Below are 19281 nucleotides of genomic sequence, written 5' to 3'. Positions count from 1 at the left end.
ACAGCCTTAAAAAGCCAATCAGATATCCATAATGCATTTATGTCTGATGTTTAACATTGACACAAGGTACACATGTTGTATTAGGTGTGTGTGTGTGTTTAAGTTTTTTTTATATTTCAATGCCAAAATGACTTGAGAGCCGTGCAGTTCTCTCTCCAATAGTTTACTAAGTAAAATAAATTCATATTTTGTTATCTTAAATGTTATTACAACAACAAATAAATGCCAATAACATTTACATATCATTGTATGTAATTGCTCTTTTGTATTTAAGTTATGTTCATGAAAACTATAAAAAAATAAAAAAATAAAACAATCTTGCTTTTATGTCTTTTATTCACAATTCTTAAAATGTACTTGACACGACAAGAACGGGTTTTATGATACAAATTTAAACTGGAGAAAATTTTGAAAATGGAAATAGACTTCGAGATCCGCCAAGAAAGTTTGAAAAATGGACCCAATTTAACACCACATGACATCACCCCCACCCCCCACCCTCCCCCACACCCACCTTCCTGTAGTAGGACATATGATTTAAATTTTATAGGACACATGATATTAATTTCTATTTTCAACAACAGTTCCGGCTTATTTAAGGGCCTCTGTCAGGGCCTCAAATATATCCTATCTAGTCTACTTCATCCTTGCTGCAGAGAGCTCCTTCATCAGAATATCAACCATTGAATGATGCCATTGCTGAAAACAGAGAGAATGGATTGGCAGCTACCTATAGTCATCTAGCAATTGTCTATTTGATATAGGTTTAGGTCCAATCATTGTATTTATGTGTATTTGTATTTAAGTTATGTTAAAAAAAAAATTATCCTGTTTGTGTGTTTTTTATTCACAATTCTAAAAATGTAGCCTATTTGAGGTAACAAAAAACGTTTATGTGAGGAAATGGACATTGAGATGAGAGATGTGTTTTTTAGTGACGATCTTTGGAATATATTTGATTCGGACTGAAACCTCATATTTGCGTGAATTTAGTTTTACACTGGAAAAGTAGCTTACTGCGGATTTTGCCAACCCAATCTCTTACACTGGATTCTGGAATCATGTTGGAAAGAAGATCTGGCTATTCCCTGCTGGTTTAGCCTAATAAGCTCATTTATTACAAAAATGAACAAATCCTACCAAATTTTTAATTGACATTAAGTGAACTTGGGGCTTTTGGGCTTTAAGCCCCTATCTCATTGGGCTGCGACTGTTTGCGACAAGTTGGAGACACAAAATTGCGACAAAATATGCCAATTTGAGACAATTTTCACTTGCAGTCTCACCGAGTTGCTACTTACGACACGTTTGCGAATGTCCTTGCCGAGAGGTCGCATTTATGTCTCACGAACGTCTGGCGAGTGTCGCACGAACGGAATGCCAGTCTCATTTTTGTCTCAAAGCAGTCGCAATTTAGTTTCATATGTCGCCAAACCCTCGCAAAGTTGTCTCCCACTTCTCGCACTTTCTGACTCGCGGAGACTAAATTGAGAAGGGTTTGCGACGCGTGCGACACACCTGCGACGACTCTGAGACAATTTTGAGACTGATCTGTCGCACACTTATTTTGAACATGTTCAAAATTCATGCGACAGGACTGCGCGGCTCTGCGACTCATGCGAGGAAATTGAGACCTCCGCGAACGTTTGGAGACAGTTTAGAGACTCCCTCGCGAATGCAGTCTCCAACTTGTCGCAAACAGTCGCAGCCCAGTGAGATAGGGGCTTTAGGGTCTGAGACCCCAGGACAACTGCTTTCTTTGCCCAGTTGGTAATGTATCACCTCACATATGTGTCATGTGTGAAACCATGTATTCTTTATTATGTGTGAAACTGTCACTATGCACTTTCTTTCTAACTTCCTCCTCTGTGACGCTTGTTGATTTACGAATGACGACACATGCGCCGTCCATTCTCCCTCGCTCTAATTGGTCCTCCAGAAAATGAAAATGACATTAACCAAGATGGCGCTGGGCGACAGAGAAAAGTGATGAGAGAATAGAACAACAAGCGATACAACTACAGAAGAGAGTGCATTTATGCTACCCTGCGCGACTATTTACACACCAAGCCTCTGTCTAATCACCGGAAGACTGTCAAGCGGGCGCTGAGAGCGCGCTGGTCTCCGGAGGTATAATTATTCATCTAACTGTTTGCTAACTAGCTGCTAAAGTAGCTAGCGTGGCTAACGCTTGCTGACTGCGGAAGGCGAGTGAGGAGGAGGCAGCTCGGAGTGCTAGCCGACAAGTCGAGCGGATTCTTCTTTTAAAGCAAGCGATATTGATATTTTAGCTTTTATACAGTATCCTCCATCTTCAGAGTTTTCTGCGTGGAGCAAGGGGGTCGGGCTGGGAAACTAACGTTACACTTCTGATAAGTACAGCAGCGAAAAGACGAGGAAAGGCGTCATCTTTGCTGATCTGACGCCATGGCTCATTCCCCTATTCAGAGCGGACTACCGGGAATCCAGGTAAATCAACTGTGTTATAATAATATTAGATAACTTTCAGATGCAAGTTCCTCGCGGCTCCTTGCCAACCGACATTCTACTTTACGTCTCCTCCGAACTAGATGCCTTTACATAACTTCACCTACAGGACCACTGCATCATCATCACTTTTAACACTGTCGCCTTTGCCAAAGTCCAGTGACGATTTGAGCTTTCGGTATGAAAGCTGTTGTCTTGTTTGTCTTTCTGCTGTCATATCTAACGTGTCCTGAATGACTGACAAATCATATGCTCGTCAACATGGCTGAGCTTCGTCCTGAGTTTGAAACCGCATTAATTGTAGGCTAACAACACTTATTTTCTAGAACACAAGTTGATGTATCCAAGTTGCAATTTGGTCAATATCCCCATTTTTGTTGAGTGAAGACATTGCAATCTAATACATAAAGCAGCGAGACTAAAAAGCAGCAGAAATGTTCAGATGGTTGGCATTTTGGTTTAGAAAGTTCAAACAATTATCAAAATAGTTCAGTTAGCCCACTTTCTTTCTGTGTTAACGAAACTATCAATTGACTAATCGTTTCCGCTCTAATAATTACCAAGTCGAGAACTGATGCTCCATATGCATCAGTTAATCTTTGACAGAGCAGTCACATTATGATTACACCTTTGGTTTTTGACTAGGGCTTCACCTGTTACTTATTTTCACTATTGATAAATCTGGCAATTATGATGTTCATCAAGCAGTAATTGATTTGGTGGTTGGATTTCACACTGCTGCAAAATAACGATTACCATTATTATGATTTTAATCTGGCTGTTTTATTTGTCTATAAAATGCCTAAGCCAAATGTGATGTCTTTTAACTGTTCAGTTATTGTCCAGCCACAGGTAAAGAACCTAAAGATATTCAGTGCAATGCTATTAAAAAAATTACCAAGTCAATCCACTCACAGATTTTGGGCATTGTTTCAGCACTAATGACATTAAATTGCTCCTTTCTACCCATCAACACTTTACAATCCCAGTATATAAATGAAAAAATATTCAGAAGAAACAATAAAACAATATTCAGAAAATAGTTGCTGAGTATTATTCTTTCTATGGATTAATCTATGTATTGATCGCTCCAGCTGTAGTTTTGACATCACAGCTTTTTGAACATAGTTCAATAATTGTTCATATGTGTAACTTTATCTTTATGGACTACCAATAGCATTTAAGCTTGAATTTCTTTTTATTTCCTAGTCTCGTGTTCAATTTAAGGATTTTGAGTTGAAGCTGCCACTAGCTGGCAGTCTGTAGTCAGTACGTCCTGTGTTCGAAGAATTGATTTAAGGGTACATACAGCGCATGTTAGAATGACTACGCCCGGAGTTGTCTTCATAACCAAGACATGCACAATTAAACTGATTGCACACAATGCCAATATGTCACTTAAATTATGAACGCTTCCTTCAATAGCATATGCACAAACATTTGCACCTTTTTTATTTGCACTGTTGTTTCCTACTTTGTATACAAATATCGGAGCTGCCACTGAACAATTTCCCTTGAGATGAATACATTTGTGTCTTAATGGACCTGAGGTTTCTATGCAGAGGAGCGTTAGCAGAAGTCTGGCAGTGAGCCTTCAGCCCTGAGGGTGTGGTGCGTGGAGGACACTACACTGCACGGTTGTGTGGTGCAGTTGGGAGAGCATCAAACGCATGCTTTTGGAGCGAGGTTCAGGCCAGCTTTAGTTGTCGCAGTAAACCTGCTGACTGTGGATATGGCAAGTGCATTCCCATCTATGTGTAGTCAGTCTGTGGCCGCGGCGCCCTTGTTGTTTCCCCCCCCCATTGTTTTTACAGAGGTCAGCCTCGATTTATCATTTTCACCTGGATGACTGACCACACCAGTGTTATGATAGTATTTCTGGTGTGTTGATTCTACTCTGCTTTATTCTGCACCGCGGCGCTCCGTCTATTTGTCTTTGTTGTAAAGTCCCTTTGCTATCAAATTCAGCTGCCCCCTCATTGCCAGTTTTTTAAAAGTGCAGCTGCTCATCTGCCCTTCCATATAGGTTTGATCACCATGCACTAGCACTTTTACAGGAAACTGTTCTCTGGGGGGAGTAAAGCAGTATGTTGTCGTGTGAGCCAATAGATCATAGTGGCTGAGTTACCTGGTAAATTATGCTTTGGGCCTAATTGCTACTGCTCTTTACTTTTGAAGCTACTTCACAATATGATTTGGTGCAATTTCTTAGATTATCTTCATACAATACGGTGTGATACTTTGTAAAAATTTTAAAAAGTAAAATTTTTGTCATGGAAATTGTAGCACTGTATACACTAGTCAGGCATTTTAAGCTGACGATTGCTGTGCATGAAGGGAAATTGAACAGGCCAACTTAAAGACCATTATTCCCTTCCTTGTGCTCCGTGGGGAATTAAGCCATTAAGTTCAGTCAATAGTATACGTCGGACTGTAGTCCTTCAATTTCTGTTGAGCCTTTGTGGTGAAAGTCATTAAGCGTCTGTGTTGTGCTTTAAGTGTTACTCCAGCCTGAAACATTTTAACCTGAAAAGTTTAAAAAGTTGCTCTGCATGCAGAGGTCTACAGCAAGCTAAACTGAGAACATTGTGGCTGTTATGAATTTTGGTCTTGAATTCCACACATTGCTTGAGTTAAGTTACTCAAGAATTGATATAAGTGTTGTTTTTGGCTTCCTGGCTATCTCACTTTTTCTTAGCATACCTCTCCTGAGAAACAGCAGAATACAGATAATAGACAACTAGGGATGTCCCAATCCTGTTATAGTTGTATGAGTTTTGTATTTACTAAACTTGATCATTTCTCAAGGTATTTCTTGTTTAATGTATCCCACAGTGAACACTGGTAATGCAAGCTGTAAACCTGATGACAGGAGCTCTGTCAAAACACTAGAATTTGCCGCTTTTCTTTTTTAAATATGGAAGTAAACTGAATATTGTTGGGTTTCAGGCCCAACAGAACATGGGTTCTGGGAAACGGTGATTGGGATTTAAAAAATCATCGTAGCTTTTTTTGCTAATGAAAATAGTTTTTTTGTTGCAGCTCTAATAGGTAGGCTCAGGTTGCAAAATATGAAAGTATCGGAAGCATTCTAAATGCAAAAGTTCACTAGTTATTTGCTCTCCAAATGCTAACTAGTTTATGTGAGCATGTGTGTAAAAGAATAGCCATGATGAATCACAGTTTTCATTTGACTTTCTCTGCCTGTCTAATGTAAATTTGTCTTTTTTCTCTGTTTGTGCATCCGAAGCCCAGCCCTTGTTTCTATATTAATTCAAATGCCCTCTGTTCTCTCTTTTGTGTCTGGCACACAGAATTTCAAAGCGGATCCGGAGGAGTATTTCACCAAGCTGGACAGGATAGGGAAAGGCTCTTTTGGTGAAGTGTTTAAAGGCATCGACACTCGCACACAGAAAGTTGTGGCCATTAAAACTATTGATCTGGAAGAAGCTGAGGATGAAATAGAAGACATTCAACAGGAAATCACAGTCCTCAGCCAGTGTGACAGTCCATTTATCACCAAGTATTATGGATCATATCTCAAGGTAAGTGTTAGGACAACCTTTAGGATGAATAGCAATAAGTACATTTTGAATAGTCCATGCTGAACATAATGCATATGTCAGTAGTGTGTTCCTGCTAACAAGTATGTGCAATGTAGGTCAATAAATAATTCAAATGGGCAATGGAGCAAGTATTGCCTGCGTTATGTTTCACAGATTGCTGTTGAACATGTTGGACAACCAGAAGTAGGCCGACGTTGCAGTAGTATATGGCCTTTGGGCTTTTAACAGCGCATTCTGTAACTACTTTGGACATTGAATTCAGTTTTTTACTCTGTTTCAGTTCAAATCCAAATAGAATTTGTAATGAAACAATAGGATAAACGTCAGCACTGTGAAAACTGTTTTGCTCATATGTAGCGGCTGTTTTGAGGGCATCAAGTTGCAAATCATATTTTGTAACTATAGTAGATTTTCAGGCACGCTACATGTGATGGTGCTTAGAGTGCCTCTAACAGCATGTACTATGGTGCTTAACAGCAGTAAGGGGAGAAGAGGTGGTCCATTAGCTTAAGTTATGCTGCTGGCTGAAAGAGAGAATTAAGGCTTATGTGTTGTGTGTAGTATGTATAAATGTTTTTGTACTGTCGATATGTATGTGTCCAAGTGTGTCTTACAAAACTTTAAAGTGGCTTTGTGTTTTAGTATCCAACGGGTTCTCATTTGGCAACATCTTTAGTAACACCTTGCCCTAACTAGAGAACACAACGGAATAAAAGATTGTCACCAGTACTTTTGTTTGTTTCTTGTTGTTTTAGTTTTTTTGTATGGTCATATATTGTGGCAGTGGTGGACTAGAAACCCATGATCATGCCAATGTTTTTTTTTTCTATTTAAAAAAAAAAGTTGGGGTTTGAACTTGAAACAAAAAAATGCATCAGTCATTTTGTGCCAGAGCATTTTTACCAGACAGGACCTCCCTTGGTTATGTTACGAACAGCATATACAACCTTAAGCGAGATGGGTAGGTTGACGAAGGTGATAGGAACACTAAACCTCATCTTAACATCCCGCTTAGCAGAGTGCTCGGTCTTTGGGCAGCAGCAAGAGCAAGTCCTGTCGAAATCCCTTCACACACAAGCTCTAATGAAACATCAACAGATCAGTAACAAGGTGCTGCCTAAGCTTTCTGGGCACAACTGAATCAGACAGTTGAGATGCTTCTGGTGTTTATATTTTGCAAACGATTGAACTGAGTTTCTGTTCTATTTCTTTTAGGGTACAAAATTATGGATTATTATGGAATATTTGGGCGGAGGATCAGCCCTGGATTTGGTAAGTCTACATCAAAATCAAGAAACAGTCCAATTTGAATATCAGTTTTTCCTTATTGGCAATTATGATGTTTCTCTGGTGCTAAACACTGAATATGAAATCTCTATCACTTGTATTGTTTAATCAGTCTGTCTTTGTAGTTGGAACCAGGTGCCCTGGATGAAACACAGATTGCCACCATTTTGAGAGAGATTCTCAAAGGGCTCGAGTATCTGCACTCTGAAAAGAAAATCCACAGAGATATCAAAGGTGAGACTGGTATATGTTATTGCCTTGTTTTAACAAGTCTTGTACATGGTTTAAACGATACATTCAAACATATGTCGCCATTGAGGAGAGCAGTGCTAACAGGAGCTTAATAAAGCTATTTTAGCTGTAATGTTTTCCAGTATAAAGACCAGTGTGGGTCTGCTGATCAGAGTTCTTTTGCCACTTTCCATGAGTCTCTCTCATGCATTTGCAAACACCTGAAAAGCTTTTATAAACCCGTTTAATGCTTTGCAAGATTGGAATTTCAATCCAGATGTTGAGAACAATAAATTGACTAAAGGGGCTTAGACATTTTATTATCCATACCTTTTTGAGTGTTCATGTAAGCACTGAATATTTTCAATAGCTGTATTAAATGCATCTCATATTTCTGTCCCTCTTGTGTTCAGCTGCCAACGTGTTGCTGTCAGAACAAGGCGAGGTGAAGCTGGCAGACTTCGGAGTGGCGGGCCAGCTGACAGACACCCAGATAAAAAGGAACACATTTGTTGGTACACCTTTCTGGATGGCGCCAGAAGTCATAAAGCAATCTGCCTATGATTCAAAGGTCAGCTTTATCCCAACTCTGAAGTTAAATGTTGTTTGAAAGCACTTGTGCGTTATATCACAAATACATACTTTAATAGGTATATTATTGGGTGAGACAAAGGAAGGCCAGAGAAAATCTTTGGCAGTGGCTTAAAAAAAAGTCCCGGGAGTTATATACTATTCAGAACAACACAGTGACTTGTGTCAAACCTATTTTGGTGTCGCTCCTAGGGATACAATTGAATGTTGCTTAACCCTTATGCCCCGCTGGTGGAGATTTGTGTATCTGGGGTTGCATTTTTGAGATAATTTTGGCTGTGATTGTCCCCTAGCCATAAAATTTGGTAAGGAGGTGTGTTTTACAATGAAGTTTTGATATTCTGAGTTTCATCCATTTCCACTTCATTTTGACTGTGTGAGATGTTTTTGTTACACTGGGACCGCTTCGTACATTTTGTGTACCATTGACTTCCATTATAACGACATTTTTTGACCCCCACCTTTAAATTAAAGTGAAAAATATTTTTGACTGTAATTTCCCATTTCTCTGTAGTAAACTTGATAAGGTTATGTAAAAATGAGGTCAATAAAAAAATGCCCCATTTTAGCCCCCCCCCACTAATCTCTATGGTGACCCTTTACAACAAATTGGCATCCTTGTGTAATTCATGGCTGCAAACCAATAAAAAAAATAAAAAAATACAATAAAATAGTTTTGATGTGTAGTTAGTGAACACCTCTTTTAGTCAGAATGGTTGAAGTTAAAAAAAAAAATCCAGGAGTGTGTCTGTGTGTACTCAAATCACATACACTGAAATCCTTGTCTAAAAAGATGCCATTTCGTGAACTCATAGAAAGCCATAAAACCAGTATTTTTGATTCCTTGGCCATGGCAAGATAAAATCTGAATTTATATAATGTTTTGCATTCATTTAGAAGGTAAGGCATCATATTTTAGGTTTTAACTCTTATCTAGTTGATTTATGAATTGCATATGGTGTATTACTGGGGGAAAACTTGCCTCATGACACAAACGAGAAAAAAAATAGGATTTTTCATAATTTTCAAAAATTTCAGGAATACTGGCCACTGCGACAACAAATCTAAAGAAAAATGTCAAATGTGTTTGAATATGGATGGGAGGGACTGTTGTCTGCATGTCCATGATAGAAAAAGATTGTGTGTGTATGTGTGTGCGTGTGTGTGGGTGTGTGTGTTTGCATGTGTCATTGGATAATATGGCTGCAAATCTGTACCCCTTCTATTTCTCTCCTCTCATACACACACACAAGCACACTTTTACACACACACATGCACACACGCACGCACGCACGCACACACACACGCACGCACGCACGCACGCACACACACACACACACACACACACACACACACACACACACACACACACACACACACACACACACACACACACACACACACACACACACACACACACACACACACACACACACACACACACACACACACACACACACACACACACACACACACAAGAGAACAAAGAGAACAAGTGACAGCCTTTCTGACTTGTGTCTTTGAAGTCAATAGATCAAACACTTTTACACTCCCTCAACTTGTCAGAAGATATCAACATGACCCCAGTGCCCCAACAACAGTTTTGGTGCAGCGAATTGCATGGTGCGAAAATGTAAACAAGGTGAGAAGGCAGGAGTTTTGTTTATGCAGGTGCGGCTGATCTAAAGTTACTCTATACACCCAGTATCAGAAAAATTCATTTCTAATCTGGCAGCCATGGACAAGCGTCGATTTTATGGCAAATCCTGCTCCCAGCTCAGCGCTGATAACATCCATGGCCGGCGGCCTGAACCGAGGGGGTCAGTGGCTGACTCCCAGGCTTCTTCCTCCAGAGCACCAGAGCCTGATTCCAGCGACTCCAGCTCTGACTACTCATCTGAAGAGGAGATTGACTCCACTGAGTCAGACACCGAAACGGCAAGTGATGTCTGGATGCCGCCACCAAGTTCAGACAGTTCAGAGTCGGAAGAGGATGGAGGACTACCGATGCGGCCGAAGAACGAGCAGGTGGCCGCTCAGCCTGTTCTTTAACATGCTGGATGTCAGTGCGTACAACGCGTACGTCCTGTGGAGATGGGTAAATCCACAATGGAATGTAAGCAAGACCTGGCGCCGCAGGCTCTTCCTCCAAGAGCTGGGGATGGCCCTGGTCTCACCCTGGATGGCACAGCGGCAGCGTCTCCCTCGGGCCCCCACTGCAGCCGCACTTGTCAGGGAGGTGCAGGCAGGAGCTGAGGAGGCTGAGCCAGCAGAACCTGAGGAAGATGAGGCAAGGGCAGTCCCGTCTAAGAAATCGAAGAATGCAAATAGGGGCTTTTGCTCAATTTGCCACAAAAGGGTGACAATCTGCTGTGCCATGTGCGGGGACCACGTTTGCAGGGAGCACTGGTCACCAGTGTGCACACTGTGCACTGACGCACAGTAGAGACACACACACACACACACACACACACACACACACACACACACACACACACACACACACACACACACCTGTTTTGTTCTTGTACGGGTTATGGTGTTGTCTGTTTTGATAACAGTTGTTTAAAAAATGCTGTATATTTGATAAAAACCCATCTTTTGAAATAAAGACAGAGGTGATTAAATGGGAAAATTTTGCTATTCTCTTTTATTTTATCAAATTGCATTGTGTTTTCTGCAGAAAAATTGGAAATCAGAGGTAAAAAAAATGTTTCACTTTAATTTAAAGGGGGGTTCAAAAAGTGTCGTTATAATGGAAGTCAATGATACACAAAATGTACGAAGCGGTCCCAGTGTAACTTTTTTATTCAATCTGACATTAAACAAAAAGTAAAAATGCCCCAAATTCAATTTTCTCACCTATCATTCAGATGGGTGAGCCGGTTATACTAATAATAATCAAAAAAAAAAAAAAAAATTGAATATTGAGTTTTAGTGTATTTTTCCAAAAAGCGTTTGGTGGTATATGATCAAAACTGGCATCTAAAGGGTTAATTTTTAATTGTGATTAATGAAATCATGACATAGATTGAACAACAACCCCTTCATGAAAAATATGGAAAAAAAAATTTTGAAAAAATATTGATCTTTCATAATTGTAATGCAATTTAAAGGTCAAAATACACAAAATGTACGAAGCGGTCCCAGTGTAACTTTTTTATTCAATCTGACATTAAACAAAAAGTAATAATGCACCAAATATGATTTTCTCACCTATCATTCAGATGGGTGAGCCGGTGATACTAATAATAATCAAAGTAAAAAAAAAGATTTGAATATTGAATTTTTGTGTATTTTTCATTAAAGCGGTTGGTGGTATATGATCAAAACTGGCATCTAAAGGGTTAATTTTTAATTGTGATTAATGAAATCATGACATAGATTGAACAACAACCCCTTCATGAACAATATGGAAAAAAAAATTGTGAAAAAATATTGATCTTTCATAATTTTAATGCAGTTTAAAGGTCAAAATACACAAAATGTACGAAGCGGTCCCAGTGTAACTTTTTTTTAACGGGGCATAAGGGTTAAGTGTACAAATATTTTGAATTACTTTCTGTGGTTAAAGATAAAACAAAGTGAGCACATATGGGCAGGTGAGTGAGCTCACAGAGAGAATATAACAATTGGTGTTTCATCTGTGACAGTTTTTGAAAAAGCAAACATCTCATTATTTAATCCTAAAGAAAAGAAAATAACAAAAAATCAACTTTGGTGCCATGGTAAACTAAGGCCATTCCAAGTCAAACCAGTGGAATTTAAATGTAAAGAATTGGCCAGAAACACAATCTTCTCATGCTCACTATTCATACAACTCCTACAATAATCATTCCTACGTTTACACAGTAGAGTAGGATGGAGTGGCATAACGCAGAACATTTAATGACATACCGCTTGATTTAAATTGTGTTAACAGCTTTTTAATGTGAAAAGGTCTAGTGCAGGTTGAACATGAGTCAGTAGACGTATGCTATACAGGTCCTTCTCATATAATTAGCATATTGTGATAAAGTTCAATATTTTCTGTAGTGTACTGATAAACATTAGACTTTCATATATTTTAGATTCATTACACACAATATTTCATCCGACCAATAAAAGAAAAGTGTTTTTAATACAAAAAAGTCAACCTTCAAATAATTATGTTCAGTTATGCACTCAATACTTGGTCGGGAATCCTTTCGCAGAAATGACTGCTTCAATGCGGCGTGGCATGGAGGCAATCAGCCTGTGGCACTGCTGAGGTGTTGTGGAGGCCCAGGATGCTTCGATAGCGGCCTTAAGCTCATCCACAGTGTTGGGTCTGGTGTCTCTCAACTTCCTCTTCACAATATCCCACAGATTCTCTATGGGGTTCAGGTCAGGCCAATTGAGCACAGTAATACCATGGTCAGTAAACCATGTACCAGTGGTTTTGGCACTGTGAGCAGGTGCCAGGTCTTGTTGAAAAATTAAATCTTCATCTCCATAAAGCTTTTCAGCAGATGGAAGCATGAAGTGCTCCAAAATCTCCTGATAGCTAGCTGCATTGACCCTGCCTTTGATAAAACACAGTGGACCAACACCAGCAGCTGACATGGCACCCCAGACCATCACTGACTGTGGGTACTTGACACTGGACTTCAGGCATTTTGGCATTTCCTTCTCCTCAGTCTTCCTCCAGACTCTGGCACCTTGATTTCCGAATGACATGCAAAATTTGCTTTCATCCGAAAAAAGTACTTTGGACCACTGAGCAACAGTCCAGTGCTGCTTCTCTGTAGCCCAGGTCAGGCGCTTCTGCCGCTGTTTCTGGTTCAAAAGTGGCTTGACCTGGGGAATGCGGCACCTGTAGCCCATATCCTGCACACGCCTGTGCACGGTGGTTCTGGATGTTTCTACTCCAGACTCAGTCCACTGCTTCCGCAGGTCCCCCAAGGTCTGGAATCGGCCCTTCTCCACAATCCTCCTCAGGGTCCGGTCACCTCTTCTGGTTGTGCAGCGTTTTCTGCCACACTTTTTCCTTCCCACAGACTTCCCACTGAGGTGCCTTGATACAGCACTCTGGGAACAGCCTATTCGCTCAGAAATTTCTTTCTGTGTCTTACCCTCTTGCTTGAGGGTGTCAATGATGGCCTTCTGGACAGCAGTCAGGTCGGCAGTCTTACCCATGATTGCGGCTTTGAGTAATGAACCAGGCTGGGAGTTTTTAAAAGCCTCAGGAATCTTTTGCAGGTGTTTAGAGTTAATTAGTTGATTCAGATGATTAGGTTAAGAGCTCCTTTAGAGTACCTTTTCATGATATGCTAATTTTTTGACATAGGAATTTGGGGTTTTCATGAGCTGTATGCCAAAATCATCAGTATTAAAACAACAAAAGACCTGAAATATTTCAGTTGGTGTGCAATGAATCTAAAATATATGAAAGTTCAATTATTATCATTACATTATGGAAAATAATCAACTTTATCACAATATGCTAATTATATGAGAAGGACCTGTATGTTTGCTACGTGTATGAATGGGATATCATCGACCCAAGATTTTCTTGACGAGAAATGATGTAACATGCATATCATATAACCACAGCATGAGTCCGTGTAGTTTGTCAACACAGCCACCATGTCACATCCTTCAGTTTGCAGAGCTTCCTCAAATACACAAAGTCAGCCAGTCAAAATGTCACACATTTTATATTGTATTCATATTGTGCCAGCGTGTGTTATTGTGGTGGGAGCATGGCAGATCTGCTGCTTTAATAAGATTATACTTTTTTCCTCTCCCAAATGTCTTTGTTTTATAGGCAGACATCTGGTCATTAGGAATAACAGCAATAGAGCTGGCTAAAGGAGAGCCGCCCCACTCTGAGCTGCATCCTATGAAGGTGTTATTCCTCATCCCAAAGAACAATCCACCAACACTGGAAGGAAACTACAGTAAACCACTTAAAGAATTTATCGAGGCCTGTTTAAATAAGGAGCCCAGCTTTGTAAGTGTGAACAACTCCTTATTGATTCTTTTATGACAAATATTGCGCCGTGTTCTTTTAATATTCACTGCCCAGTTGTGTTTTGTGTGGTTTCCTTTAGAGGCCAACTGCCAAAGAGCTGTTAAAACACAAGTATATAGTAAGGCATGCCAAAAAGACGTCCTATCTGACAGAGCTGATTGACAGATACAAGAGGTGGAAATCAGAGCAGTCTAGGGAAGAATCCAGCTCTGGTTCTGACGAGTAGGTTGGCTGCACAATCACCTTCCAGTTAATTTTTATTTTATTTGACCGATCAAGCAAAATCTGGCAACCCTTTTCCTAAAATCCTGTGTCACTGCAGGGAGTCGGATGGCCAGGCGACCGGAGGAGATGACGCTGGCAATGATGACTGGATCTTCAACACCATCAGGGAGAAGGACCTAAAGAAGTTTCAGAACGGGGCCGCACAGCCTGCTGAGCTCGAGAGGAAACAGGTGAGACCACACGCCATTGTAGACGAAGAAAGGAATGAACTTGTGGTTGAACTTCTGTCATATTTTCCATTTGTCAAAGGCCTTTCAGATTTCCCCTTTTCACCTTAAAATCATCCTTTTCTTTCAGGTGCAGGAGAGTCCAAAGAGGCCTTTGTCACAAAGCTTATCAACAATCTTTTCTCCATTGTTTACTGAGGTAATGACATTACCAAGTTACCCCAAATTAAAACATGAAATAACCGAATGGATGGTTATTGAGCTGAACATTTTGATGCTTGAATGGTTAAAATAGCTGAAGCTTTGAAGGAGCTACAGAGAGCCAAAAAATGTACGGAAGAAAAATAATTTGAAAAATAAAGATTAGGGATAACAATAGTGTGAATGCTGGAAGCTCCACAGTCGCATTCTGTTATTGAAATGCTGTCATTGTTGCAGTTGAAAGAAAAGGGTGAGACAAGTAACGGCAAGCCCGAGGCTGCAGAGGAGCTGCGGGAGGCCATTTTCCTGGCAGAAGAAACACACCCAGGGATTTGTGACTCCCTGGTCGCTGAACTAGTGCAGAGACTTCAGAGGTAATGTGGCCTCACATCTCATTAAAGTCTCATGTTCTTTTCTTGTTGAAATAGGTTGGTTGGGACATTGCATAAAATCGTTAGGATCAATTTTAAAAGTACTCCATAGGGCTTTCAGTTATGGTCAGAGAGCCCTTTTAATTTAACAAGACAAAAAGATTGTGCGAACATTTGGAAATATTTTATTGTTTGGACTTTTTAGTAACAAACTAGGGGTCCATTAGTTTTCAAGTTAAGTATTAGAGGAGGAGATTAGGATTTCCATCCAATGACAGCGCCAGGTGAAAAGATAATGGATTGACAATGCAATCTGAAGGCAACATGACATAAAGGTTTGCAGCATATTTCATAGCAAACCATCCAATATATTTCAATTAAAATCAAAAATATCAACCTCCTTGTTGTACCGATGTCATGCCATCCTTAGCCCCTGGCATGGTACCTATCCATGATCCTCGGGGGGGGATTCCCAGACTTTTAATATAGCACCACTGGTAGGTCAAACCTTCCCCTTGTCCCCGACTTCGTAAGGACAAAGCCCCCCAGACAGGAGCTGCCAACATGCTAAAGGATGTTAATATGTAAACTATAAGCATTTTAGAATGCTAATTTTGGCACAAAAAGGAAATTCTTAAATGGCTGCTGTACAGAAGGTTACCCCTTCTGATTGAGGCAACAACATTCTGGGCTATTACTCTGGTGATACTCTCAGGACAAGCATAATATGTTAGGCCATAGTAAGAATATAGAAGTGGCAAGGTGGCTTTACAATTTGCATCCATCCAACAGTTTGCTAGTGTATCATTTGCATTACCGTCAATAGTGTGTCTTAAGACATTTACTCATGTTTTAAACCCAAGGCATTTTCAGGCAGGTAAATATTAACCTTTTCTTTTGTAATGTTTGTCAGGTTTTCTGTGCCACAGGCGGCTGCCACTCACTGAGCGGAGCCTCATCCAGCTCTGCTCTCATTCTCCACCCCGGTGGCAGCAGTCAGATCTTTCCCTCTGACCTCCACAGCCGGGATGAAGTCTCCCAGGAAGGTCTCCCATCACTCATTTGCCTGAAGCAAATCCTGGCCTACTTAATGTCTGTTTATACGCTAGCACACCACCAGAGGGTCCTATTTCAGGACAGTCAGTGGGCCAGCCACTCAACTGCCACCTGCTGTAAGATGTCCCTTCTCAATACCTCCTTCACAACCGTTTTCATTTTAAGGGTGGAGTTAGCTATCTTTCTGCAAGGACTCTTGGGTTGGTTTTGGTGAGTTTGTGTCTTTTTTTCACCAAGGTTTCCACCCGGTATCCTTTTTGAGGGAGTCCCCTTGCTTGATTCATTTGTGTGCATGTGTGAGGCTGTGCGAGATATCCTGTGAAACGTGCGTTGACGAGTGGGTTGAAGCATTCTATTGAAAACTCAGGTATCCTGCTTTAAGTGAATTGGGTCCTCTGGGAGATGGAAAGAGCTATATGGGGTGGTTGTACAGACTTGTAAATAAGCTAATTTCTACAGATTCATGAGAAAATAATGGAGTGTTTGTAATGGAACCACTGTGTACAAATATGGCCAAATGCAAACTGTAGATAATGGTTGTGAGGTTAATATTTTGAGAGACTAAAATGGCCATACATGAGATTGCCTTGCCTTTCTACTTGTTATTTTGTATATCGGTCTTTGATTTCTCCAGTTGTACAAATTTAAAGTACTCATCCAGTGAATGAAAATGGCTGCCCTCTATCATGTTTTACTATTGATTCATTAAATATTTCTTAATTCTCTTAAACTTTTTGGTTTCACATTCTACGCTGTGGCTGTAATAATGTTGGAGAATGTAAAACAAAAAAAATATGGCTGGATCCCTTTCCAGTTTTAAACACTGGATGCTCTTTTGCCAGCGCTGATTCCACAAGGCCTCTAGTTGTGTTGGTTTGTTGGACCTTGCCTCATCCCCCTTTTTTATATATGATTTATTTTTATTATTTTTTTTTTTGCTGTGTTTTCAACTGGTCGGATAAACGGAGGTATCGTCCATTCATTCCATTATCAGGGCAGTGCCATCATCTAGTTTATTAATCAGCAGACTCTCTTAGTCTTCCTAGGAGCTGCAAGTGGTACTATCTATCTCCTCAGCGTACCTTCCTACAGCTTTAATTGCACTTCAAGTATAAATGCCTTTTTTTGACTATAAAAAAAAAAGTAGCCATAAAACAGTAGCACGAGACTTGCGGTATTTTGCAGGTATCCTATCTGGCACAGAAAAAGTCCACCTCGAGTCTCACAGCTTAGACTCCTGGAGCTGGTCATGCAGTGTAATATTTGCCTGGCTGCATATTTCCATTTGGACTTGTGAGAGTTCTTTTCAGTTGTACAGTCAACGCATATTAGACAAATAGACTTCTCACATAGTCGATGACACTGCTCTCAGATGTACATATTAACATAGAGCCAAGAGGTGCTCAGAGACCAGCAGCGACACTGCTACTACTACTGAGCGTAGTTTAAAAGGAATTTGCATGATCATATAACAGTATAAAGCCTATTGGTTGGACTGAGCAGTATGCGTTGTAGCACACTGCTACAGGACTGGAGGAATGTTGAGTCCTAAACAGAGTTGAATCAGCCTTAGAGTATTTGTGATGAATGGATTGCATAGTATCAGCTTTAAAAATGTTAGATCAAATGTTTTGGTTGTGATTTTCTTCTTCTTTCCCCCCTCTGGCATTACAATGCAGCAGATACTTTCAGCAATACTTAAAAAGATAACAAATATTTATTTTAGTCCTTGCCAGAATAATTTATCAACAAACAAAAACTAGTTTTAAAATCTCATGGAATCGGATGAAATCTTTTTGCCACAGGGCATTACACGGTACACAATACACAGGGCACGATATAGAGATGGCTTATACGATTATTAGTTTTTTTTTAAGGGAGAGTTTGATTAGAAGATTGCTGTTTTTTTCATATTTGTCTTTTAAATATAAGACCATAACGGGCAACCTTGGAGAAACAGCTAGCCTAGCTCAGTCCACAGGCAACAAAATATGACTACAGGCATCTCTAAAGCTCACAAGACAACACGGCCCACGAACAAAACAAACACAGTTGAGCATTTTGCATGATGTTATGGCAAGAAATGCCAATTTGTTGCTTTTACACTTTGGTTTCTGTGTGGATTATTTCAACATATTCCGTGTTTTAATTAGTAAACCTCAATGGTGCTTTTGGCCTCATTTTGCTTCCTCTGCAAAATGAAAAGTAGAAACAAATTGGTTAACCAAATCAAGAAAAGGTGTCGGACTCAGAGATTTCCATTTCCACTGTTCTGTTTACCTTCTTTCTGTTCTTCTGTGAAAAATGATTCGGCCCTCCATTCAAACTTCTTGTTTGAAATGTGCCATGTAAGCCCTCCATCCCAAACTGAGACAAAATTAATACAATTTGCACCTTTTACTATGACTCTATCTTTGTGTTGCACTTTGTAGATTTATTTTGGTTTTTAAAAATGGTACTAAGAAAGGCTACACTATTGTTTAGCAATTACTCAATTTTTCTTTTTTTTCTGCCCCTTTTGTGTGTTGTATGGCAATAAAGCAGTGTGGTCGGCAGGAGTCATTTCTTAGCCCAAGTAGGCATATATTCTATTAAACTATTTTTATAACCTAAAAGAGCAGTATTATGTAATAGAGGGAGTAAAGTTTGGTTCTGTTATTTGTTAAAAGTTTCTGTTAACACTGGATAGCAATCACTAAAAATTTACATTTCATTTTGTGTGACATTGCTGACAGTTTATAGTCCGGTATAAATGTTTGCTAATTCAGGACAGTGCTGTTGGATTTATTGAAAGTTGTAAATGAATAAGGATAAATAAAAAATCCAGAACAAACTTCATGACATTTTTTTGAACATTGTTTGGCCAATCTGTTCGTCTTAACATGACATCATTTGAAATTTGCTTTCCTCTGACAGTTTTTAAAATGTCCTGTGATGCAGGTCTTAAGTGCACAGGTTTTTATATAATCATTCTAATATAACTTTTTGCACAGGAGTGGATGAGTGAACTTTTAATATTACAATTTATACTTTTTTGAAATACT

The 19281-nt window shown here is 39.8% G+C and overlaps 1 protein-coding gene across 2 annotated transcripts; it reads left to right on the top strand.

Moving 5' to 3' along the window:
• Window positions 1–1970: 1970 nt before the first annotated feature.
• On the top strand, window positions 1971–18645 carry stk24a (serine/threonine kinase 24a; the record flags this gene model as incomplete). Of its 2 annotated transcripts, XM_080037538.1 has the most annotated exons (11): window positions 1971–2469; window positions 5802–6032; window positions 7269–7325; window positions 7466–7574; window positions 7985–8142; window positions 13951–14136; window positions 14237–14379; window positions 14480–14612; window positions 14740–14808; window positions 15048–15184; window positions 16095–18645. In XM_080037538.1, the coding sequence occupies exons 1-11, from the start codon at window positions 2428–2430 to the stop codon at window positions 16126–16128; spliced, it is 1299 nt and encodes a 432-aa protein (XP_079893664.1). In that variant the 5' UTR covers window positions 1971–2427. The 2 variants fall into 2 exon arrangements, with proteins under 2 accessions (XP_079893664.1, XP_079893665.1); XM_080037539.1 differs by lacking the exon at window positions 16095–18645 and having other exon boundaries at window positions 15048–15188.
• Between the last annotated feature and the right edge of the window lie 636 nt (window positions 18646–19281).

This window comes from Ammodytes marinus (assembly GCF_949987685.1).
Source record: "Ammodytes marinus genome assembly, chromosome: 12".
Taxonomy (NCBI): domain Eukaryota; kingdom Metazoa; phylum Chordata; class Actinopteri; order Uranoscopiformes; family Ammodytidae; genus Ammodytes; species Ammodytes marinus.
Note: the sequence above shows the minus strand (reverse complement) of the source record. Positions and strands in the feature narration are given on the sequence as shown.